The sequence below is a fragment of the Gymnoscopelus microlampas genome (assembly GCF_963454915.1).
Source record: "Gymnoscopelus microlampas genome assembly, chromosome: 9".
Lineage (NCBI taxonomy): Eukaryota > Metazoa > Chordata > Actinopteri > Myctophiformes > Myctophidae > Gymnoscopelus > Gymnoscopelus microlampas.
In genome coordinates this window covers 42,212,482-42,232,787 of record NC_139946.1, presented here as the reverse complement: position 1 = coordinate 42,232,787, position 20,306 = coordinate 42,212,482, and the positions used below count along the sequence as shown (strand labels likewise).

The window sequence follows — 20,306 nt, the reverse complement described above, 5'->3', positions numbered from 1 at the left end:
ATATGTACACGTGTGTGTGTGTGCGCGCGTGCGTACAAAAATTAGTCTGCGACCCAAACATGGGTCCCTCCCGAGTCCCGACCCACTGTTTGGGAAACACTGGTTTATTCCAGTCACGGCCTTAATTAAATTACAGCTGTTGCCCAGCAGATGGCGCTGCAAACCACCAATGCTCATCTCACGGAAACCGGAAATGAATAAAACTACATCCCGGAAAGGGAAAGGTCTGTAAAAAAAAAAAAAAATTACAAAAAAATTGTTATTATTGAACCTCTGGCTGGCAGTCAGCGGTGTGTTCTTTACCCTGCAGGAGCACAGAGACAACAGGACACTTGGATTTCCACATATAAATACTAACACTGTAAGTGAGCACTTTTAACAGCAGCCATGCAGTCATTATTTAAATTCACACACATGTTTCATCATTTATATCGTGAGAGTACATGTAAGCTGGTGAGTACCGTACGTCGATGGCATGTTTCCGAATTGGTAGATAATAGGGTTTAATAACGAATGAAAAGCACTGCCTTACTTACATCTCGGGATTTCTGTTCATTTTAGTAGGGTATGTCTGTGGGTTAGCCCTGATACATAACTGTCATATCATGAACTTCAACCTGGTGTTTGCGCTTTCTCCATTTTTTGGCCCGTACATCTACATAAACGTTCAGATTTCAAATATAAAGTGCTTACCTCATGTCCACGGATGTTGCAATACTGTACGGGCCCTCAAAAGTACCCGTACCTTCCGTTTTGTTCAATAAAAAGCATTTTGATCCGATCGGTGGCCATTTCTCCGTATTTTCTCCATAGGCTTTCAATAACGTGACCCTATTGGTTGGGAGATGTATTGCACTCTTGATACATTATAACTATGAAAAAATGGCCACCGATTGGATTAAAATGCTTTTTATTGAACGATACGGAACATACGGGTACTTCTTAGGGCCCGTACATAATTGTAACATCCGTGGCCATGAGGTAAGCACATTATATTTAAAATGTGAACTTTAAAGTAGATGCACGGGCCGTAAATGAAGAAAGAGCAACACCAGGTTAAAGTTCATCCATGACTGGCTGTTATGCAGCAACTTGAAGACCACTTGCCACACGTATAGTCAGTGTCTGTCTACCATTCCTGACAAGAAGCTTTGTGTTGAATTCACTACGGTTTATCCAGTCAAGAGAATGCGGTTTATTGGAGAAGCTTATTCCAAAAAAAGACGTAATCCTGACACTATAGATAAAATTACATCAGCAGATGTGGTGACTGGTCAACATTTATTTTGTGGTCACTTCAGTGCGCGTGATTTCTGTCAGGAAATCAGCTGACTGTGCGCGTCACTCACTGGACAAACGGGACATTTCCATCTGTTTTTTCCTGCTCAGCTTCACTAACTTTTAGTTAGTCATGCCTGTGTTCCCTCAGCCCTATGTTCCTTCAATTTGGGGTTTATTTTATGTTTATTTATTTGACATGGACATCACAATCACATTGGACAAACCAGATGCATTGCTTAAAAGAGTGCTAATTTTCAGGAGGCTTTTCTAAAATAGAATAACACTAATCTAAAAGCCCAATCTAGTCCAAAAATAAATTATATTAATAGTAATAATGAACATAATCAAAATCAGACCCAGACAGTACATTAATACAAAAGTAGACATCATCATTCAAATAACCAGTCAGACACACATTCATGTGAGCACAGTTGTTTGTTTTGGCGGAACATAGGGCTGAGGGAACATACTAGGTATGCTTGATGGGACTAAAAGCATCCATAACCATGTAGCTTTACCTTTTACATAACTGTACCTCTGCCTAAGTGTGCGCGCACGCACGCACGCACACACACACACACACACACACACACACACACACACACACACACACACACACACACACACACACACACACACACACACACACACACACACACACACACACACACACACACACACACACACACACACACACACACACACCCACCCACCCCATTTCTCGGTGAGGACATTCTGTCGTGACAGGATTGATAATTAAAGAGGAATTCAAAGTACGGTAAGGCCATTGAGAATGAAAATAATAACTAAACTTAACTAGAGCGTCTCTGTAATCTAAACAAAATTGTGTTAAAAAGCTAATAATTGTGTAACAATATATCGATCTATCTGTTTGCATGCAAACCCTGTCCTCTAGTATCAGATTGACATGTTTTTTCCTTTGTCTTTTATTAAGGTGGTTCTAAGAGCCATGAATGACTTTGCAGTTCTCAACACGGGACGGAAAATGCCCCTCATTGGACTTGGAACATGGAAGAGTGAGCCAGGAAAGGTAGATCCTTCACTTTTATGGTCATTGTTTGATCATCTGAGCATTTTTTTTGTTGTTTTTTGGTTAGATTTTTACAGCATCACTCTGCAGGAGTCTAGCCGCCTGTGTGTGCTGGACAGATCAGTGCCAAACTTCTGTGTTTATCCATTTACAGTAGCTTTAATGTCTTACTGTACAAAATGCTGTTTTACATTTCTGACCAATACATATTTCTTTTTTTTTGTTTTGTTTCCATGTGTGCATGTAAACCAATAATGATACAGACAGAATAAATAAGTAATAATTGATGAGTATTAATAGGCATTTTAGAGTGACCCATAACATTTTCTTCCACCCCACATTCTTGGATTACAGGTGAAAGAAGCCGTTACCTGGGCATTGCAAACTGGGTATCGTCACATTGATTGTGCTGCCATCTACGGCAATGAGGTTGAGATTGGAGAAGCGCTGGAGGACATGCTTGGCCCTGGCAAGGTAAACTAACATGAAGCTCAGCAAACAGCTCTGTAAAGATCCTTAAATCTTTACAGAGCATTTATTCATTAACCAAACTGGACCCAATAGGTCTAGTTCGGTTATATATATATACTGTATATACAGTATATATTTTTTTTTTAAAGATATTTTTTTATTGATAGTATACAGTAGAGCGAGACACAAAACGGGGAGTGACACGCAGCAAAGGTCGTTGGGTTCGGCATTAGAGCCTATATGCGCCTTGCGTGGCTCGAGTGGCACCAGTGGCTCCCCCTGGTTATATATCTTTATGCATTTCTCGCTTTAGTTTTAGTTCATAAAATAGGGCTGCTGACCTTTACCCTTTACCCATAGATTTAAAAATAATAGAGAGGGCACTGGAAATCCTGGCCCATCTACTTGCATTGAGTTGCTTACCCAGCGTCTTGTGTTTGTTGTGGGTCTGTATTGGTGTTCTGTCCATGTGCATCAGGCCCTGAGACGAGAGGACGTGTTCATCACGTCCAAGCTGTGGAACACCCGACATCATCCAGAGGATGTGGAGCCATCACTCCTGAAGACCCTGAAGGATCTGAAGCTGGAGTACCTGGACCTGTACCTCATCCACTGGCCCTACGCCTTCCAGTGAGCAAACCGTCCATCACATCCAGGCCCACAACACAAACACATTGTGCAACCGATGCCTTAATATTAACAATGTCTTATCTTGTGTGCACATTTTTGCTTCCTCCAGCAGCCCATGAGTACAAATAAACAAGCCTTAGTCACGCCTAAGGAATTGAGTTAGAATGCCTATCAATGAATAAAAACTGAGACATCAGCTTTAGCTGGAACATAACAATGACATTTTAAAATGTTAAATTAAAGCTTTATTTGTTTTAGATTTGGCATCTACATTTAATTGTTGTTTTAGTAGGGTGGTACCAAATATCTTTCTATGTTCAGTATTTTCTTGGTTGTCGTCAATCTATCAAGCTTTCTCCTTTTGTAAACATAGACGTGGAGAGGCCCCTTTCCCCAAATCAGAAGCTGGCACAATGCTGTATGATGACATCGACTACAATTTGACCTGGGCGGCCATGGAGAAACTGGTGGGGAAGGGTCTTGTCCGAGCCATTGGCCTGTCAAACTTCAACAGTCGGCAGATAGATGATGTTCTCTCTGTTGCCAGCATCAAACCCACTGTCCTACAGGTGGGTGGGGCAAGAAAATGTCACACTATGTTACAAAAGGTGGAAAAATTATAATCGCTAACTGCGCTTGGTTATAATGCAAACAGCCATATATTCCATGAAAACAGTTAGCATAGATGGGGGAAAAACTCACCTCAGGTTAACTAGCTGCGTATGAATGAATTGTTGTTCTCGTAAAAAAAATAAAAGCTGCAATAGTGTCATGTCATATTTTGCTTTGCTGATCTAATTTATATAAACATATATACTGTAACCCTACTGTCTGGTTTCAGCAGCATAGATCACTTTACGTTAACCCCAGTCCTTCAAGGAATGTGTGACATTTAGTATATCATTTTTCTCTCAGATTTGTGCGTATACGGTCTACAATTATGTCTCATCCAGCGGAGAACCACTCTGGGTTTATTTCAAAAATGTATATTAGACATGCATAAGGCTGTGCTGAGTCTGACTTTGTGTGGTTGTCTCCATCTGTGTGCATGGGTGTGCATGTTGTCATTGGCAGGTAGAGTCCCATCCATACTTGGCCCAGGTAGAGCTGCAGGCTCATTGCCGGGACAGGGGCTTGGTAATGACGGCATACAGCCCACTGGGCTCTCCGGACAGAGCATGGAAACATCCAGATGAGCCCGTCCTGCTTGATGAGCCAGTTCTAGCCACCCTGGCAAAGAAATACAGCAAGTCACCTGCTCAGATTATCCTGAGGTGACGACATATTATTTCTTCCAGAGAAAACACTAGAATGATGTTAGGCCGATAATGTTATGACATTAGTTTCAATGACACTATCACACTGCAAAGATAAAGTAAAATCACTATTGATACCTAAAACGTTTGTGTATCACCCATTATCTTAAAGCAATGTTGAATATATTATTTGTATAGCTACATGGGCATGATATACAAAGATTGTCTATCACCGTTATCTGTGTTTATGTACTCTGATCGGGGAACCGGAAGAAGCAATTCCATTCATTCACATTTAAAGGGAAAGGAGTCTCGGAATCACACTTTTAGCACATAAACAAACACAAACAAATCAGATTCTGCCAATACATAAAAGAACAAGTTATTTTTTGTTGCGTGAGAGAACTTCTGTCAAGGGTAATATAAGATGTATAGCCATTTCACTTTCCACAAATTACCAGGACCAATTTCTTATACATTGATTTTGAGACCCGGTTTCTTGCTCATGGCACACAGAAGCAATGGATAAACATGATTGACAATATTTGGTCGTGTATATCATACTCAGGTACAAGCCAAAGCTCTACCAAAGTTTAACATCACTTTAACAACGGTATCAGTTTTACAATTTTCTTTTGCCTTTGTTGAATAATTTTCTGTCCATGCTAACTGTTTGTCTTCCATTTCTAGGTGGCAGACACAGCGAGGAGTAGTGACAATCCCAAAAAGTGTAACGGAGTCCCGTATCAAAGAGAATTTACAGGTAGTTTGGAACCAGTAATTATCTGTCGATATATTTATGCTGACGGTCAATATTTAAAGAGAAAATACAATTTTGATCACTTGTATTTCTAAATCACAAGGAAGGCACTGACACACTGAGATGTTGGCATTTGTTTGTTATCAGGTGTTTGACTTCACCCTTGAAGTCGAGGAGATGAAAAGTATAACAGAGTTGAATAAAGGCTGGCGTTACATTGTACCAATGATCCAAGTAAGTGATCTCTCAGCGCATTCCACCATACTTTTTGTTCAACGTACCGTTGCAAATTAGCAATGATTATCCAATATGTTGCATTTAAAAATAAATCACTATATTAAAGAAATACATTGACATGTGATAAGAAAATCAACAAACCCAAATCCCCAAATTTGCTCTACTTCCAATAAAGTAGAGCAAACCCTTTTACATGGATGCTTTTACTAAATGAAAAAGACTACTTATTGATGTTGTTATGGTCCCTCTTTCAAATTACCGATAGATGATGAAACCCAGCTCAATACTGCAATTTGGTGCTAGCACTGCAGTGCCCATTATTTTCATTGAGAATTTTTTTTTTTTCCAATTAGCTGTCAGTGTCATGAGACTAAAATGGAAAACATCATGGCATTCCACAAAGATATACTGTATATAAATAGATGCATTGACCAACAGTGGAAATATTAACAGCCTTTGATTTGATCATTTTAGGTGGAAGGAAAGCAGGTACCCAGGGATGCTGGACATCCACACTACCCCTTCAATGACCCATACTGATGAGTCCCACTGCTGTCTGCTTCTGTGCCTTGGAACACCTCCATCGTCACCTTGATCACATCCCCTTGTTATTCACAATGGCCTTGGGCCCAAACATTTGAAATGGTCTTAATTGGGTTATGTTACAAATCCTGCACTTATCGTAAGACATTTCAGATTACCATTTGTTATGAAACATTCAAAATATGGTATGATTGTACACATACTGTTATTTTTTAATAAACCTTTTTTGTTACTTCCCATGCAAGTGCTTTATTATTTGACCACCGGACCCATTTGTGAACTCCTATAGCACTGTGAATAAAAATGTTAACAATTTACAAAAACTGGTTTTCATGCTGTTCAATCAATAGATAGCATGACTATGTGAAATGCCACGGGTAGTTCCAGCGACACCTAATGGGGGAACCAAAATAAACATGGACCAAGTATTAACCCAATAAGACCTGTAACGCATCTGTGTCACTTTTTCATTTGAGCTAAAAAGCTTTAAAGCAAACATTTTTAACTCTATTCTTTGCTTCTGGGGGGTTCCTGGAACAACACATTTTGAGATGGGGTTGGCGGCAAAATACATATAATTTTTGGGGTCCTTGACATGAAAAAGTTTGAGCGCCACTAATATAGAAACATACGTTTTTTCAGAAAACTGTTGGGATTTAGAAGACATTTTGTAGTATCGACCTCAGGTCTTAATAGGTTAAAGGAAATATATATATGTTTTTTACTCTTTCTATCAATTACACACCCCATGAAGCCTTGAATTCATGGAGATTGTTTTTGTCGCATTCCTAAGCCAATAATTTGATGACCGGGGAGACTCCGCAGGTCATCAAATTATTGGTTTAGACATGTGACAAACAAAAGAATCTCCATGAATTCAAGGCTTCGTGGGGTGTGTAATTGATAGAAAATAATAAGTAATTTTGTGGGTGAACTACTCCTTTTTAAGTAACTTGATTGCAAAGAATAATCCATAGTTAATTTTCACAACTAATAATTTTGTCTGAGAAGACCTGTATCACATTTTCTAAATTGTTTTATTATTAAATAACCTTTTTAAATGTCTCTTCAATAGCAGAAAAAAGGGGGAGTCCCGCCCGCACACAGCTTGTTTCGGTCATCTGGCATCTTCATCAGGCACCAGAATGCCTGATGAAGGTACGAAAACGTAACTAACAATACATTTTTTTGTAATTGAAGACCGTGTGCAGGACTCGGTTGTTTCTGCTATTCAAGTTCATTACTCCGATACATCTGTCCATCTCCATAGGTGTGCAAAAGGACATTTTTCTTCTAAAATGTCTCTTCAAAAACCAGAGCATGATTTCTTCACATATACTGTAATGAAACACTAATCAAGGATACATACAGTAGTAGTATCTTTACGTGTCTTTATGAAGTAGGTAAAGGTTCATATAAACTAACAATCAATAATATAACAGTCATACAGCACAGTGGCCCACACCGGCTACGCCGAAAATGTGTGAAATGATTGTGTCTGAAAAGGTACACGATCGTGACATAAGATACATTTATACAAGCACCACTTTTACACTTTTGGCCACTTTCAACACTTAATAAAACATGATATAACATATTCTCATGCATAGAAAAATAGTCTCTGAGAAAAAAATGTCACGACACCAAATTTCTGCAATAATAGTTGGCACAAAGTAGTTCCATTAGCAGATGGGACTTTTTCCAACTTTGACCCCACATCATGAAGTTGGTGGTGAGTGGTGACTGGCACGGTTAGGTAAGGTATAATGGTCGAGATTGTAGTCAGATATAATGGTAGTCCCTCATCTCCTGCAATACCTCCTCCAGGGCTTGTTCCACTGTCAGTGTGGGAGGCTTGTTTTTGCGGATGAACTGCAAACAGAAACATTGTATCCTACTATAATTCTAGTAACCTCTGTCCGTCTGTAGTGGTGAGTGAGTGAGTGAGTAAGTAGGTGAAGCTACCCGGTTCTCCTCAGTGGCTGGACCAATTGCTCTGATTTTGCACACAGCCATTGACCATTACCATCTGAACTTAACTGTGAAGCCCGTTTTTAAATTTCATCAAATCTCAGCTTCTTATTAGCGTTTTGGTTTCAAACACTGTCGCCATGGTTACGGGGCTGCCCAGCTATGGGACGAACTGCCTCCCGGGTTGCCAGATTATGTGCGCATATCCCCCCACGGATGCGTCGACCGGGTATGGTCTAGTTATTATAAATTATATATTCTTAGATTCACACGTTTGTGTGTAATTTCAACAAAATCCTGTGTGTGTGTGTATGTGTGTGTGTGTGTCAGAAGGGAGAACGCCTACCTCCTTGGTATCCTCCAGTGTAGTGTATGAGTAGTCTGCTGGTCCCAGGCTCTGCACTAAACAGGAGTGCAGATGGCTGCTTGTGTGGATGAAATGTCGGGTCATGGTCAGCTGCTGTCTCAGCATGTCATTCAGGGCAAACACGGCTGGACTGTAGGCACTAAGGGCTACACACACACACACACACACACACACACACACACACAGATATGATCATCTATTGCTTCGCTGCTTGCTTTATACTTCCGTGGACAGTCATATACAATACATAGAAACTTGGCATATACACTACAAATACGTTTTGTGCATGCAAGCACCAAAACATGTTGGAACGGCCTGTAAAACAGACCAATGGTACTCTAACATTCCACTGAAGCCAGTATCGGTGAAATTCTTCTGAGCACGGCAACACATTGACTCAAAATAAAAAGGAAACTGCGTAGGTAATAAGAATGGGGATTGTTGAGGTGGTCTCACCCTCCACAGCCTCTGCACTGACAGTGTGACTGGCCACAGGGGTTGGGTCCACATAGGCCATGCCCACTGCAGGGCCCATCGCAGCCATGCCTAAAGAATGTCAACGAGAGGATGATTAATACAGCATAAACATAGTAGTCAAACATATTTCTTTCCGGTGATCTTCCAAGTGTATGCAAATATCTCTGCGGTGGAGAGGTCACAAATGCACAACAGCGTCTATATGGACTCAGACGCCTCAAGAAGCTCGGCCTGAGTCCACAAATCATCAAGGCCTTCTACCCAGGGGCGATCGAGGGCCTGTTGACAAGCAGCTTCACCAGCTGGTATGGGAGCTGCACAGACAGGGACCATAAGGCTCTTAGAAGGGCACAGCCGAGCGCATCGCTGGATGTCAGCTGCCCAGTTTGGAGGAGCTGTACACCTAACGCTGCCTCATGAAGTCCCTGAGGGTCATCAAGGACCCCACACACCCCCATAACAGTCTGGACCTTCGTTTTTAAAACAGTTTTTAACCTTTTAGATAAGTTTAGTATTGTAATTTATGTACTGTTTTTTAATACAATATCTGTGTATTATGGAGCACCCCCAACTTAAATCTTTCACAGTACATATACTTGTACATCCTTGTGACAATAAACATCTTGAATCTTGAAAGTACAGGGAGTACACCGGCTTAAGAGCTACAGGAAGTTCCGGTAGGCTGGACAATGTATAGCCATGTCATTCCTGTACTTGCGGTTAGACACCTTCGGTAGTAGTTCTTTTCCAGGTTTTGTCTCATGAGATGGAGATAAAACTTGGAATGAGGTTTCTCTGCGTGCTGCATAAATACTAACTAGTTTGTATTTTGGGCTGCATTGTAAATAGTTTGCATTTCTATAGTACCCTTTCTTTTGTCCGACACAAAGCCGAAAGATGAGAGGAATCGAACCGCAAAACCTGCCGCTCTTAAGTGTTGATTTTTGTAATGTTATACTTATATATTGTCAGAATCTGCATTGTTTGTGTTCGTTTGTATTCTAAAATAGTGACATCAAAACCTGTTGCAGAGAATATTTTTTGCATCATCATTTTTTTTATAAACAGAGCACATATTGAAACCTCAACCAGTATTTGGAGATACAACATGGCAACCCAAACCTCCTCCACCAAAGTGTTGTTTGGTAGGGTAGGAATGGTACTATGGGCAGATTTTATTTTGTTTTCTTTTATCATTATTTCTCCAAATATTACACTGCCCTTTCTATGTCGTTCCAATGAAATGCCGAGCTCACCTGCTGACCAGGTGTAAGCCAGAACATCAGGCTGGGTCTGCACGGCGGCCTCTCTCACAGCCCTGTGAGGTGGTGATGTCACCGTGTCGGACGAGGAGGACCAGTCAGAATGTGATCTGCTGTACGAATCTCTGCTCCTCCTCGTAGGCGACCTGGACGCTTTGCTGCGACCCGAGGTATGTGTGACACTGGAGAAACAGCTAGAATAATCCTCTTCTCTCCTCCCACGGGATCCGCCCGATTCAGACATCTCCTCCTCTCTCACCTCCGACACTTCCTCCTCCTCCTCTCCGTCTCCTCCCAGGCGCTCTGAGATCGCACTGCGCTCCGTCTCGGCCCCGCTCTCACTCTCAAAGTCACTCAGGTAGTCCAGACCCTCTTCTTCTCCCACCTCCTCCTCCTCCTGATGTTCTTTTTTAAATTCCTCCTCATCTCCTGTCTGCTGCTGATCTGTGGTCGATTTTCCAGCACCACCGCCTTTGCGTTGAGATGTTTTGGTTTCCTTCCGTTTAGGCTAAACAACAAGCAAACGCATCAGTCTAATGTCATGCCTTGTTGTTTAACTCATTAAGACCAGGAACGCATACTGTGTAACCACTTTAACCATTATCTTATATTTTGGCTATTCACAAATAGCAGATATACAAGCTCATAGAGCGGCACCGAGTGCTGCACTATGAGCTTATAGATCTGCATTTTTTTTTTTTTATCGTGAAAATGTGTGCAAATCTTTGAATATATAGATTTTTTAAAGCGACCATTTTTAACTAAAATCTTTGGGGGGTCCGCGGCCAAATACATATCATTTTGGGACATGAAAACGTTTGAGAACCACTGATTATAGAAACATAATTTAAAATAAAAAGACGTTTGTAGAATCCCCCAGAAGTAAAGATTTGAGTAAAAAATGTTTGCTTTAAAAAATATATATTCAAAGATTTGCACACATTTTCACGATTTTTTGAAAAATAGCAGATCTACAAGCTCATAGCGCAGCACTCGGTGCCGCGCTATGTGCTTGTATATCTGCCATTTTTGAATAGCCCAAAGAAATCTAAAATGACACAGATACTTTCCCGGTCTAAATGGGTTAAGTACACTCGCTGCATAGTTGCTGCTTTTAACCAAATCCCCATTAGCAGTACTTCATCATTTTAAACACTTATGGGTCCATTTCTACACTTTCAGAGTTAAAATAACGCACAAACAAGGTAGTACTATGCTATGTTCTGTACAGTATATCAACTAATGTATATCACTACAACTCTATAGGACTAGAATTCATATTTTCACCATGTTAAATACATTATTTTATTACGGTACTATTTTATCATGTTAAGAGTATAGATTTGTAAGCCATCATTCCCACCTGTTTTTTCTTTTCCTTGGTAACTCCGAGGTCAAGAGGTCCAAGGTCATCTAATGTCATGATGTTCATCTTGAAGTCTGCAATAACAACATATCTCAGGGTCACAATCCTGCACAATACTAACAAGTCAGTGGAATTTGTCCATGTTATTAACACTTGACATGGTGCTTTTGATGCATAGTAAGGCATTCCTTCAAAGGGATAGTTCACCCAAAGAATTGTTTATTTTCTATCAATTACACACCCCATAGAGCCTTGAATTCATGGAGTTTTTTTGTTTTTGTCGCATTCGTAAGCCAATAATTTGATGACCGGCGGAGGAGACTCAATGGAGACACTTTGAGTCACAAGTCATTTTGGGGGTGAACTATTCCTTTAACATCCTAAATGCATAAATGCTATCACCTTCAGAGGAAGCGCCGCTCCTCTCGCTTTGAGTATCATCTGAACCGGGAGCCACGAGGAAGAGCTCTTCCAGAGATTGCACCTCGCTGTGTCCTGAGACCAAGGAGAGGGAGAGTGGGAGATGCCTAGACCTGGACACAGAGCCTCGTATGCTTGGAGATGGAGAGGGGGAGCCGTAGGGGGGAGGAGAAGGAGATGGCGCAACCGACGCACTGCTGACTGATGCGGACGGGCTTAGCTGGGTGAAGCGATGAGGGGAACCACATTGAGAAGAAGAGGCAGGAGAGTGGGACGCGCCTCTACTGAAGGAGACTGTGGGATGGACAGCCAGAGGAGGAGTGGAGGAGCCCTTCTGAATGCTTTTTCTGAATGACTATGCAGAAGAAGAAAAATTGTCATACCCTGAGACATTAACTCTTTAAGACCGGGAACGCATCTGTGTGTCATTTTTAGATTTTGTTGGGGTATTCAAAAATAGCAGATCTACAAGCTCATAGCATGAAAAGTTGTGCAAATGTTTGATTTTTTTCCCCCTTTTTTTTGGCGGACATTTGTAACTCAAATCTTTGATTCTGGCGGTTCCTGGAACTAAATATGTTACAAAGGTTTGCTTTCAAAAATATATAATACAAGATTTTGCCACGAATTTTCAAAAATAGCAGATCTACAAGCTCATAGCACGGCACTCGGTGCCGCGCTATGAGCTTGTATATCTGCTATTTTTGAATAGCCAAAGAAATCAAAAAATGACACACAGATGTGTTCCCGAGTTAAATCCTAAGCAATTTTGTGAGCTTTCATCGTGCCATCTAAAAGGTAAACAAATCATCTAAAGGGCTAGGCTGGTTTAAACGCAACAAGTAAAACACAAATCAATAAAGCGCAAGACCCCCGAACTTCACTAGACGTTCTATATCTGTGTAACATAGTTGCCCGGTCCTGCCCGCCCATTTTCGGAGACCATAAAGTACTGTAGGTCATCATGAGTTTATTCATTCCAATGGGAGAAATGAAAAAGTAAATATTAGGCCTATTCCTAACTAAATTCTTTTTCAGACAGACAAATCAGGAGTACATTTTCTTTGTTCGAGACATGTCTGTCATCGCACACTCTCGCGAGATCAACAGTGATCAGCAACAGTGATCATAGGACGTTCGCGAGATCTGACGTCAAACTACTACATGCTACAATTGCTCGATACAACCAGTGTTGTTTTCGTCGACTAAAACTATGACGAAAATGTTTCGACGACTAGCCTACCTTTTGTCACTGACAAAAACGAAATAAAAACAAAATAAAAACTAAGCTGCGATGACTAAAACTAAGACTAAATATAGTGACATTTTCGTCAAAGAATTGCCTAAAATGTTAGGGAGGGACTAGTGGAGAAGAGATCCAGTAGAACTAAAAGACAAGTCATTTTATGTTTGGTTGCGCTCGGGTGTTGCACTCTGAAAATAGCAGATCTACAGCGCGACACGTTGTGGGCTTGTAGATCGGCTATTATCAGCATGCAACCAAGTGTAAAATCAGCCATTACGACGCCATCAAGGCACCTCCAAAATACATTTTAGTCGACTAAATCAACTGTAGATTTAGTCGACAATAATTTGATGACATTTAGTCGACTAAAACTAGACTAAAACATTTCAAATGACTAAAATATGACAAAAACTGAATGGAATTTTATTCAAAAGACTGTGACTAAAACTGAATAAAAATGTGCTGTCAAAATCAACACTAGATACAACACTGTTCGTTGCATTGACCCTGCTCTGGCTTTAGGGACTTGATAGCGACCTCTTGTGGCATGTCTCGGCTGATATGCATGTGTGTTAGACCATAATGTTAGCTGATTGTATAACAGGTAGGATATTTTAACGCATTGATATTTCTTAAAAGGACACGGAGTGATACTGTCAGCCTCTCTGTGACTATCGTCCAGGGGAGCTTGACATGCATCTTCTTTACATATTACATTGATGTACACAGAAGGGAAAGCCGAGCTGCTGTTTTGACTGTTTTCAGTGTCTCAATGACTTGTTTGGTCAGTTGCGGTGGTAAAAACACTGATATTATTCCTCCCCATCTTTGCAATCACTGAATCTATGCCTTGTCCATGATAGATTGCTTTCCAAGATGACACCTAAGAGCTTTGTTTCCTCAACCTGCTCAATAGTTACATTGTTCAGCTTCCGGTTTAACTACGGTTTAGAGCTCAATGAAACGTTTGTACTGTACCAAATACAACGCCTTTTGTTTTTTGTATGTTTAAAAATAATCTGTTGCTAGTCACCCATTCAGTCCACCTGATTGATCTCTCCAACCGTGGGAGCCTGTATATTGTTGTATCATCAGAATACATGGAAACTTTAGCTTTTTCAAGCACTAAAGGAAAGTCATTTGTGAAAATGGAGAAGAGTAAAGGACCAAGTGAACTTCCTTGAGGAATTCCACTCTCAACCCGTCTAGCATCAGAGAAGCTGCCATTTAAAAAAAAAGAGTCTTTGAGCTCTATTAAAAAGATAACTCTCTAACCATGATATCGCTGTTGGGGTGAAACCATAACACCCGGGTTTATTGATTAACAGTTTGTGGTCAATCACATCAAAGGCTGCGCTATAGACTAGTAATACTGCTCCAACCATATCTTTCCTGTCGATCTCTCTCAACCAATGATATTCTCAATGACACAGCTCAATTTTGACACACTTCAATCTAAACACACCCATTATTAATTATATTAGCTGCATTGCTAATAGCAAGCCGAGCTCAGCCGAGCCCTTTTGGACTATTTTGAACCTTTAGATGGCAGCAAACCCTTAAAAAAAGCATTATTATACATGGATTTGTGTGATACATGCAGACTGTAATGACAATAAATTGAAATCATTTAAGGCATCAATCTTCATCTCTCATTCACGTCTGTTCCACCAATAAAAAAAAACTGCAAATTGACATCAGTAAATCCATCCATCTACCATACCTTTCCAGCTCTTTGCATGGAGGAATGTCCCCTCGGCCTTAGCAGGTTGTCCTCCGTTGAATCCAGACTGCTCAGGGCAGCACTCTGAGAGCTGCGCTGGGAAGATGATACATACCTGAATAGACGGGAGAGGACAGGGTTGAAAAAGAGATCAGAGAGAAACAAAGGTATTTATTTAGTTAAGTATTTTATTACTGGCAAATGTGCACATCTCATTGGAGCATTACATGATCAGTAATATCAGTCTAGACTCAGTTTTGACTCCAGCAGGACACATTCTACAATTCGACTTATGTCACACCAATTGATTTAATTAACACTCTTACCGGTGTTCAGAAATCTGCTCCGTCTGGTTCTTGATGAGAGCTGGAGATTGGCTGCTGGTTGAAACGGGAGGTGCAGTCTTCTTCAGAAACCTGCTCCCTCCTCCAAGAGAGGTTTCAGGTCTTGGATCCTTGGATCAGAAATGAAGAGGTCAGACACAGCGGCGGTAGAGCTTGCCTTTCCACCATACACAAGCTAACATCATATACCCAACCATGATATAGTCTAGGTAAAATGATAAATATAAGCACAGTGATATTACAGGAAAAAAGGAGCCCTTTACCTGTGAGCCCAGCGAGCATCATGTGAGACTAGCAGTGTTAATACTGTAATAAACATTAATGGTTGTTTAGCCACTAAAGCTACAGTGGTCAGGTCTCTGCACCCATTGGGAGTGACTTAGATTTGCATTCAGTGTGGATTTGGATTGTTGACAGACAGCTTAAGGCACTTAATGTTTTCAGTGAGACTCCTACAGAATAATTAAAGCTGCTGCCTCCCCACTGTTTGTCCAAATAGAAACACTACAGGCTGGAAGCAGTATTATGGATTTGGAGTGGAAGGACCTGAACTAACAGTATTTGGGCAACTGATCAAACACAAAGGTGAATGGGCTCACTCATACCTGTCCCTAATTGGAGTTGTAAACATGATTTAATCCCATTCAAATTGCATTCACTCAATTTGCATTATAAAACAAAATGTGAGACGCCAGAGGGTTAAATTAGCATTATATCTTTGCAGTTGCCTGATTTGCACCACGTTTAGCCCCTTTATGGGGTGCTGAAGCACACTGGGTGCAAATTGGGTCCTGTGTGAAGTCACCTCAGCAGTGTTTCCAGTCTGTCACACACTGTCACAGTCACAGTAAGAGTTCAGACTAATAGAGAAACCTGTGAACATTCACAGTTCAGAAGATCACACTTCTTGAGAGAGCTTGACCTTTCTTTCTTCCTGTGATTATATGCTCCTGTTCACTCATCTCTGGTGATGGCAGGTAATCTTTCTACATTTCCAATGAAATAGAGATGTCTGCTCTAACACCTTCCTGGCACTAGACTAGACAGACAAACAAACAATAGATGGAACTGGCCCAAGCAGTGCTGAGGAGCCAGTGTTGATTTTGACAGCAAATTTTGATTTAGTTTTAGTCATATTTTAGTCATCTGAAATGTTTTATATTTTGTCTAATTTTAGTCGACTAAATATCATAAGATTATAGTCGACTAAATCAACAGTTGATCTAGTCGACTAAGATGTATTTTGGCGGTGCCTTGATGGCGTCGTAATGGCTGATTTTACACTTAGTTGCATGATGAAAATAGCCGATCTACAAGCTCACAACGCGACGCAGCGCGACGCGTTGTGAGCTTGTAGATCTGCTATTTTCAGAGCGCAACACCCGAGCGCAAACCAAACATAAAATGACTTGTCTTTTAGTTCTACTGGATCTCTTCTCCACTCGTCCCTCACTAACATTTTAGTCTAGTTTTTATTTGTTGATGAAATTGTCAATATATTTAGTCATAGTTTTATTCATCATAGCTTAGTATTTATTTAGTTTTCGTCAGTGAAAAAAGGTAGACGACGAACATTTTTCGTCATATTTTTAGTCGACGAAATCAACACTGTGAGGAGCTCACTGATAGGGAGGTAAATTGGACATCAAACTCTGTGATGATGATGTGGTCAAGAAGAGGAGCAGCCCAGCCAATGCTTCGTCTGAGAAAGAAAGGCCAAGCTCCCAGGCAATCAATATGCATTTTTTGTAAATAAAAACATCAGTCAATCAAACATCAAATGTGAATTCTCCCATTTCAGGCTCATTGACACTAGATTCAAATTGTGCAATTACAAATAACCTCTGAAAGAGCCTTTTTAACCATTCAGACGGGGAAAGAATCTGTGTCTTTTTTAGATTTCTTTGGCTATTCAAACATAGCAGATCAAAAAGCTCATAGCGCGGCACCGAGTGTCGTGCTACGAGCTTGTAGATCTGCTATTTTCTTTTTAAATTGTTAAAGTTTGTGCAAATCTTTTGAAAATATATACTTTTTTAAAGCGATTGCTTCTGGGGATTCTACAAAATGTCTTCTAAATCCTAACAGTTTTACATTACATCTTAAAATGACACAGATGCGTTCCCAGATACTTCCCGGTCTAAATGGATTAATTACCTTATCTGGACCCCCCTCTCTCTCCCACTTCTTCTCAGCAGCAGCAGCAGACCCCTTGGGGTTGTTGTGTCCATGATCACCGACTGATCTGACCCAAGACACATCGCTCAGGTTCAGTGATGGAGTCTGTATATGTGGGGGGGCTGTTCGCTTTGTGTCAAACTCATCTATGGAAACCTGGCGCAACGATGAGGAGAAGAAACAGATAACAATGTATTGATGATTTAACGAATACAAGAGCAGAGCCTCCATTTCACGTGTGTGTGTGTGTGTGTGTGTGTGTGTGTGTGTGTGTGTGTGTGTGTGTGTGTGTGTGTGTGTGTGTGTGTGTGTGTGTGTGGTGTGTGTGTGTGTGTGTGTGTGTGTGTGTGTGTGTGTGTGTGTCCTAGAATTCAAAAGATTTATATAAATTGTATACATTAGAAAACTTGGGAAATGGGACATTCTGCAAGAGTACTTTCTACGTTTGGTACTTTAAGTACATTGATACCAATACTTTTGTACTTTTACTCAAGTCAATTTTGAATTCCGGACTTTTACTTGTAACAGTATTAACAGTATTTCTATATTGATGTGATTACTTTTTCCACCACTGGGTAGTGGCCATTCTAGAGCAGTGGTTCTCAACCTTTTCAGGCCGTGACCCGAATAAAAAGTCAATATTTGAACTGGGGACCCCCCATCCTGATAAGCACTTGGAATGAAGGAGTTGAGGCATTACATTTTTGTTTCCACAGATAAATATTGTGAAAATAGCAGATCTACAAGCTCTCAACGCCTCGCAATCGGCTGTTTTCAAAATGTTTCTCTCTTTCTTATATTATTTGACAATGTGGCCAATGTTTGACCAGTTTAAGTATACTATAGTTTGTTGATTACTTTTGACACAATAATGGTCTTTTTCCTTTCTTTTTTTTAGGTATTAAAAAGGTCTTAAAAGTCCTTGAATTGTCACTTCACTGTCATCTGGGGACCCCCTCAAAATCATGTGGGGACCCCGACCCACAGGTTGAGAACCACTGTTCTAGAGCAAGGGGTGGGGATTAGTTACTCTGCAAATACTCTATGTCAGTGGTTCTCAACCAGTGGTCCTTGAGGGGGTTCCAGGGGGTCCCCAGAGAAATTAATAGTTAGGAACCAAATTGAACCTTGTGTGTCTGTAACTCTGAGAGTGTACAAATGGAACCAAATGGACCCTCACGGGTCCATTTGGTTCCATTTGGTACACTCTCAGAGTTAAATGAACACTGATGATGATACTACAGTGTAGATTGGGACCCCCAAGAAATCAAAATGGTTGAGTGAGTCCCTGGCATGATGCCAGGGACTCACTCAACCATTTTGAGATGCCAGTGGCATCTCTTTTCAAATGGGGGTCCCTGGGATAATGTGTGTCAATTTGGGGGTCCTTGACGCAAAAAAAGGTTGAAAACCACTGCTCTGTGTTCACAATGACATCAAGCTTGTAAAAGGAGTGTTTTTGACACTGGCCAGAAGAAGGTAAATACATGTTTTAGACTTACTGCTTCCCTTTGAGTTGTTTTCCCAGAGAGCAGAGCCTCAGCGCGGTCTAAAGCTAAGCTTCGTCCACCACGTTTCCACATGTTTAAAACACACAATCTCACATTTAACACGATCTACATTCAATCAGCCTTTTAAAGACGCTGCAAAGAGCCTGTATAGAGTTGAACTTTTAAATCGCATATCACAGAAGAGACTGGGATCTGGGATCATTAAAATCCACAAGACTGCGATCAGCGATGTGAAAGTCCTTGTCCGTTTGGCTCAAACTGTGCTTCACGTTAAGGATTTTGTCATTGTTAAATTGTTAAGATCTGTTCTGGTTGCTACATTGTAGATTTGTTCTGTTCAGGTTGCTACATTGTAGCGTCTGTCGTCTCCAAGGAAGGAGGAGGAGCCACTGTTGTTTTTATGAATGACATCATTTACATGCGTCTACGGAAAGCAATAGACCCCTTAACAGACGACGTCACACTGGCTGCACGCAGCCAGTATGCGCGCAACGAAACCCATTATATCAGGTCTCGTTAGGACGCGTCTCACTAGCCAACACACACAAGAGGGGGTTGGGGTGTGCTGAAACCAGTGCACCCCGAAACAGGTTGGGAATTGATTGCGTGAAACAATCACCTGTGCGTCCAGGCTCAATGTTAGTAAACAAATAATTGGTCTATAAGGACCAGTGGTGGAAAGTAATTTAGTACATTTACTCAAGTACTGTACAATTATTAATATTATTTTTTTTTACTTTACTGGAGTATTTCAAATTTTCTTTACTTTTACTTCTACTCCATTACATCTCAGAGACAAATATTGTACTTGTTACTCCACTATACAATTATATGAACAGTTTAGATAGTTACTTTGTAGATTTAGATTATTATTGCAAAACATACATTAACCACTTTAGCCCTATTTAGACTTTGGCTATTTGAAAATAGCAGTTCTACAAGGCAAGCTCTCAACGTGTGTATTGTGAGCTTGTAGGTCCGCTATTTTCAAAATATTTTTTATACATCGGAAAACTTGTGAAATGGGACAATCTGCATAATGACTACATTTACTTTTGTACATTTTGATGCCAATAATTCTGTACTTTTCTTCTGTTCATTTTGAAAAATGTGAGTACTTGTACCACCACTGCTGCCTCTTACTGATGACCTTTGTACATGTTTGTCACTGACACACTGTCCATTAGTCATATCTGTTTTATGTAGGATATG

General features: G+C 40.6%; 2 protein-coding genes across 4 annotated transcripts; one reads left to right on the top strand and one right to left on the bottom strand.

Moving 5' to 3' along the window:
• Positions 1–243: 243 nt before the first annotated feature.
• LOC311051705 (aldo-keto reductase family 1 member A1-B) lies at positions 244–6,552 on the top strand. 3 transcript variants are annotated; one of them, XM_084066300.1, is made up of 9 exons: positions 244–361; positions 2,237–2,332; positions 2,687–2,806; positions 3,282–3,433; positions 3,807–4,002; positions 4,508–4,707; positions 5,380–5,452; positions 5,597–5,683; positions 6,161–6,552. In XM_084066300.1, the coding sequence occupies exons 2-9, from the start codon at positions 2,252–2,254 to the stop codon at positions 6,224–6,226; spliced, it is 975 nt and encodes a 324-aa protein (XP_083922426.1). In that variant the 5' UTR covers positions 244–361; positions 2,237–2,251; the 3' UTR covers positions 6,227–6,552. The 3 variants fall into 3 exon arrangements, with proteins under 3 accessions (XP_083922426.1, XP_083922424.1, XP_083922425.1); XM_084066298.1 differs by having other exon boundaries at positions 318–453; XM_084066299.1 differs by having other exon boundaries at positions 318–453; positions 3,807–4,006; positions 4,512–4,707.
• Positions 6,553–7,162: 610 nt separating this feature from the next.
• On the bottom strand, positions 7,163–19,453 carry cUnh19orf44 (chromosome Un C19orf44 homolog). The gene is made up of 10 exons (XM_084066729.1): positions 19,086–19,453; positions 17,563–17,739; positions 15,388–15,515; positions 15,062–15,176; positions 12,075–12,447; positions 11,670–11,746; positions 10,301–10,814; positions 9,024–9,113; positions 8,547–8,713; positions 7,163–8,101 (listed from the first exon to the last, which is right to left on the bottom strand). Exons 1-10 carry the CDS (start codon positions 19,164–19,166, stop codon positions 8,012–8,014), a joined length of 1,812 nt encoding a protein of 603 aa, XP_083922855.1. The 5' UTR covers positions 19,167–19,453; the 3' UTR covers positions 7,163–8,011.
• Positions 19,454–20,306: the final 853 nt, after the last annotated feature.

Coding starts and splice junctions, on each gene's coding strand:
- LOC311051705 (XM_084066298.1), top strand. CDS start 388: ATGCAGTCATTATTTAAATTCACACACATGTTTCATCATTTATATCGT. Junction 2,807..3,281: donor ACATGCTTGGCCCTGGCAAG/GTAAACTAACAT, acceptor CATGTGCATCAG/GCCCTGAGACGAGAGGACGT. Junction 5,684..6,160: donor ACATTGTACCAATGATCCAA/GTAAGTGATCTC, acceptor TGATCATTTTAG/GTGGAAGGAAAGCAGGTACC.
- cUnh19orf44 (XM_084066729.1), bottom strand. CDS start 19,166: ATGTGGAAACGTGGTGGACGAAGCTTAGCTTTAGACCGCGCTGAGGCT. Junction 11,747..12,074: donor GAGCGGCGCTTCCTCTGAAG/GTGATAGCATTT, acceptor TTGTTATTGCAG/ACTTCAAGATGAACATCATG. Junction 8,102..8,546: donor CACTGGAGGATACCAAGGAG/GTAGGCGTTCTC, acceptor TTCTGTTTGCAG/TTCATCCGCAAAAACAAGCC.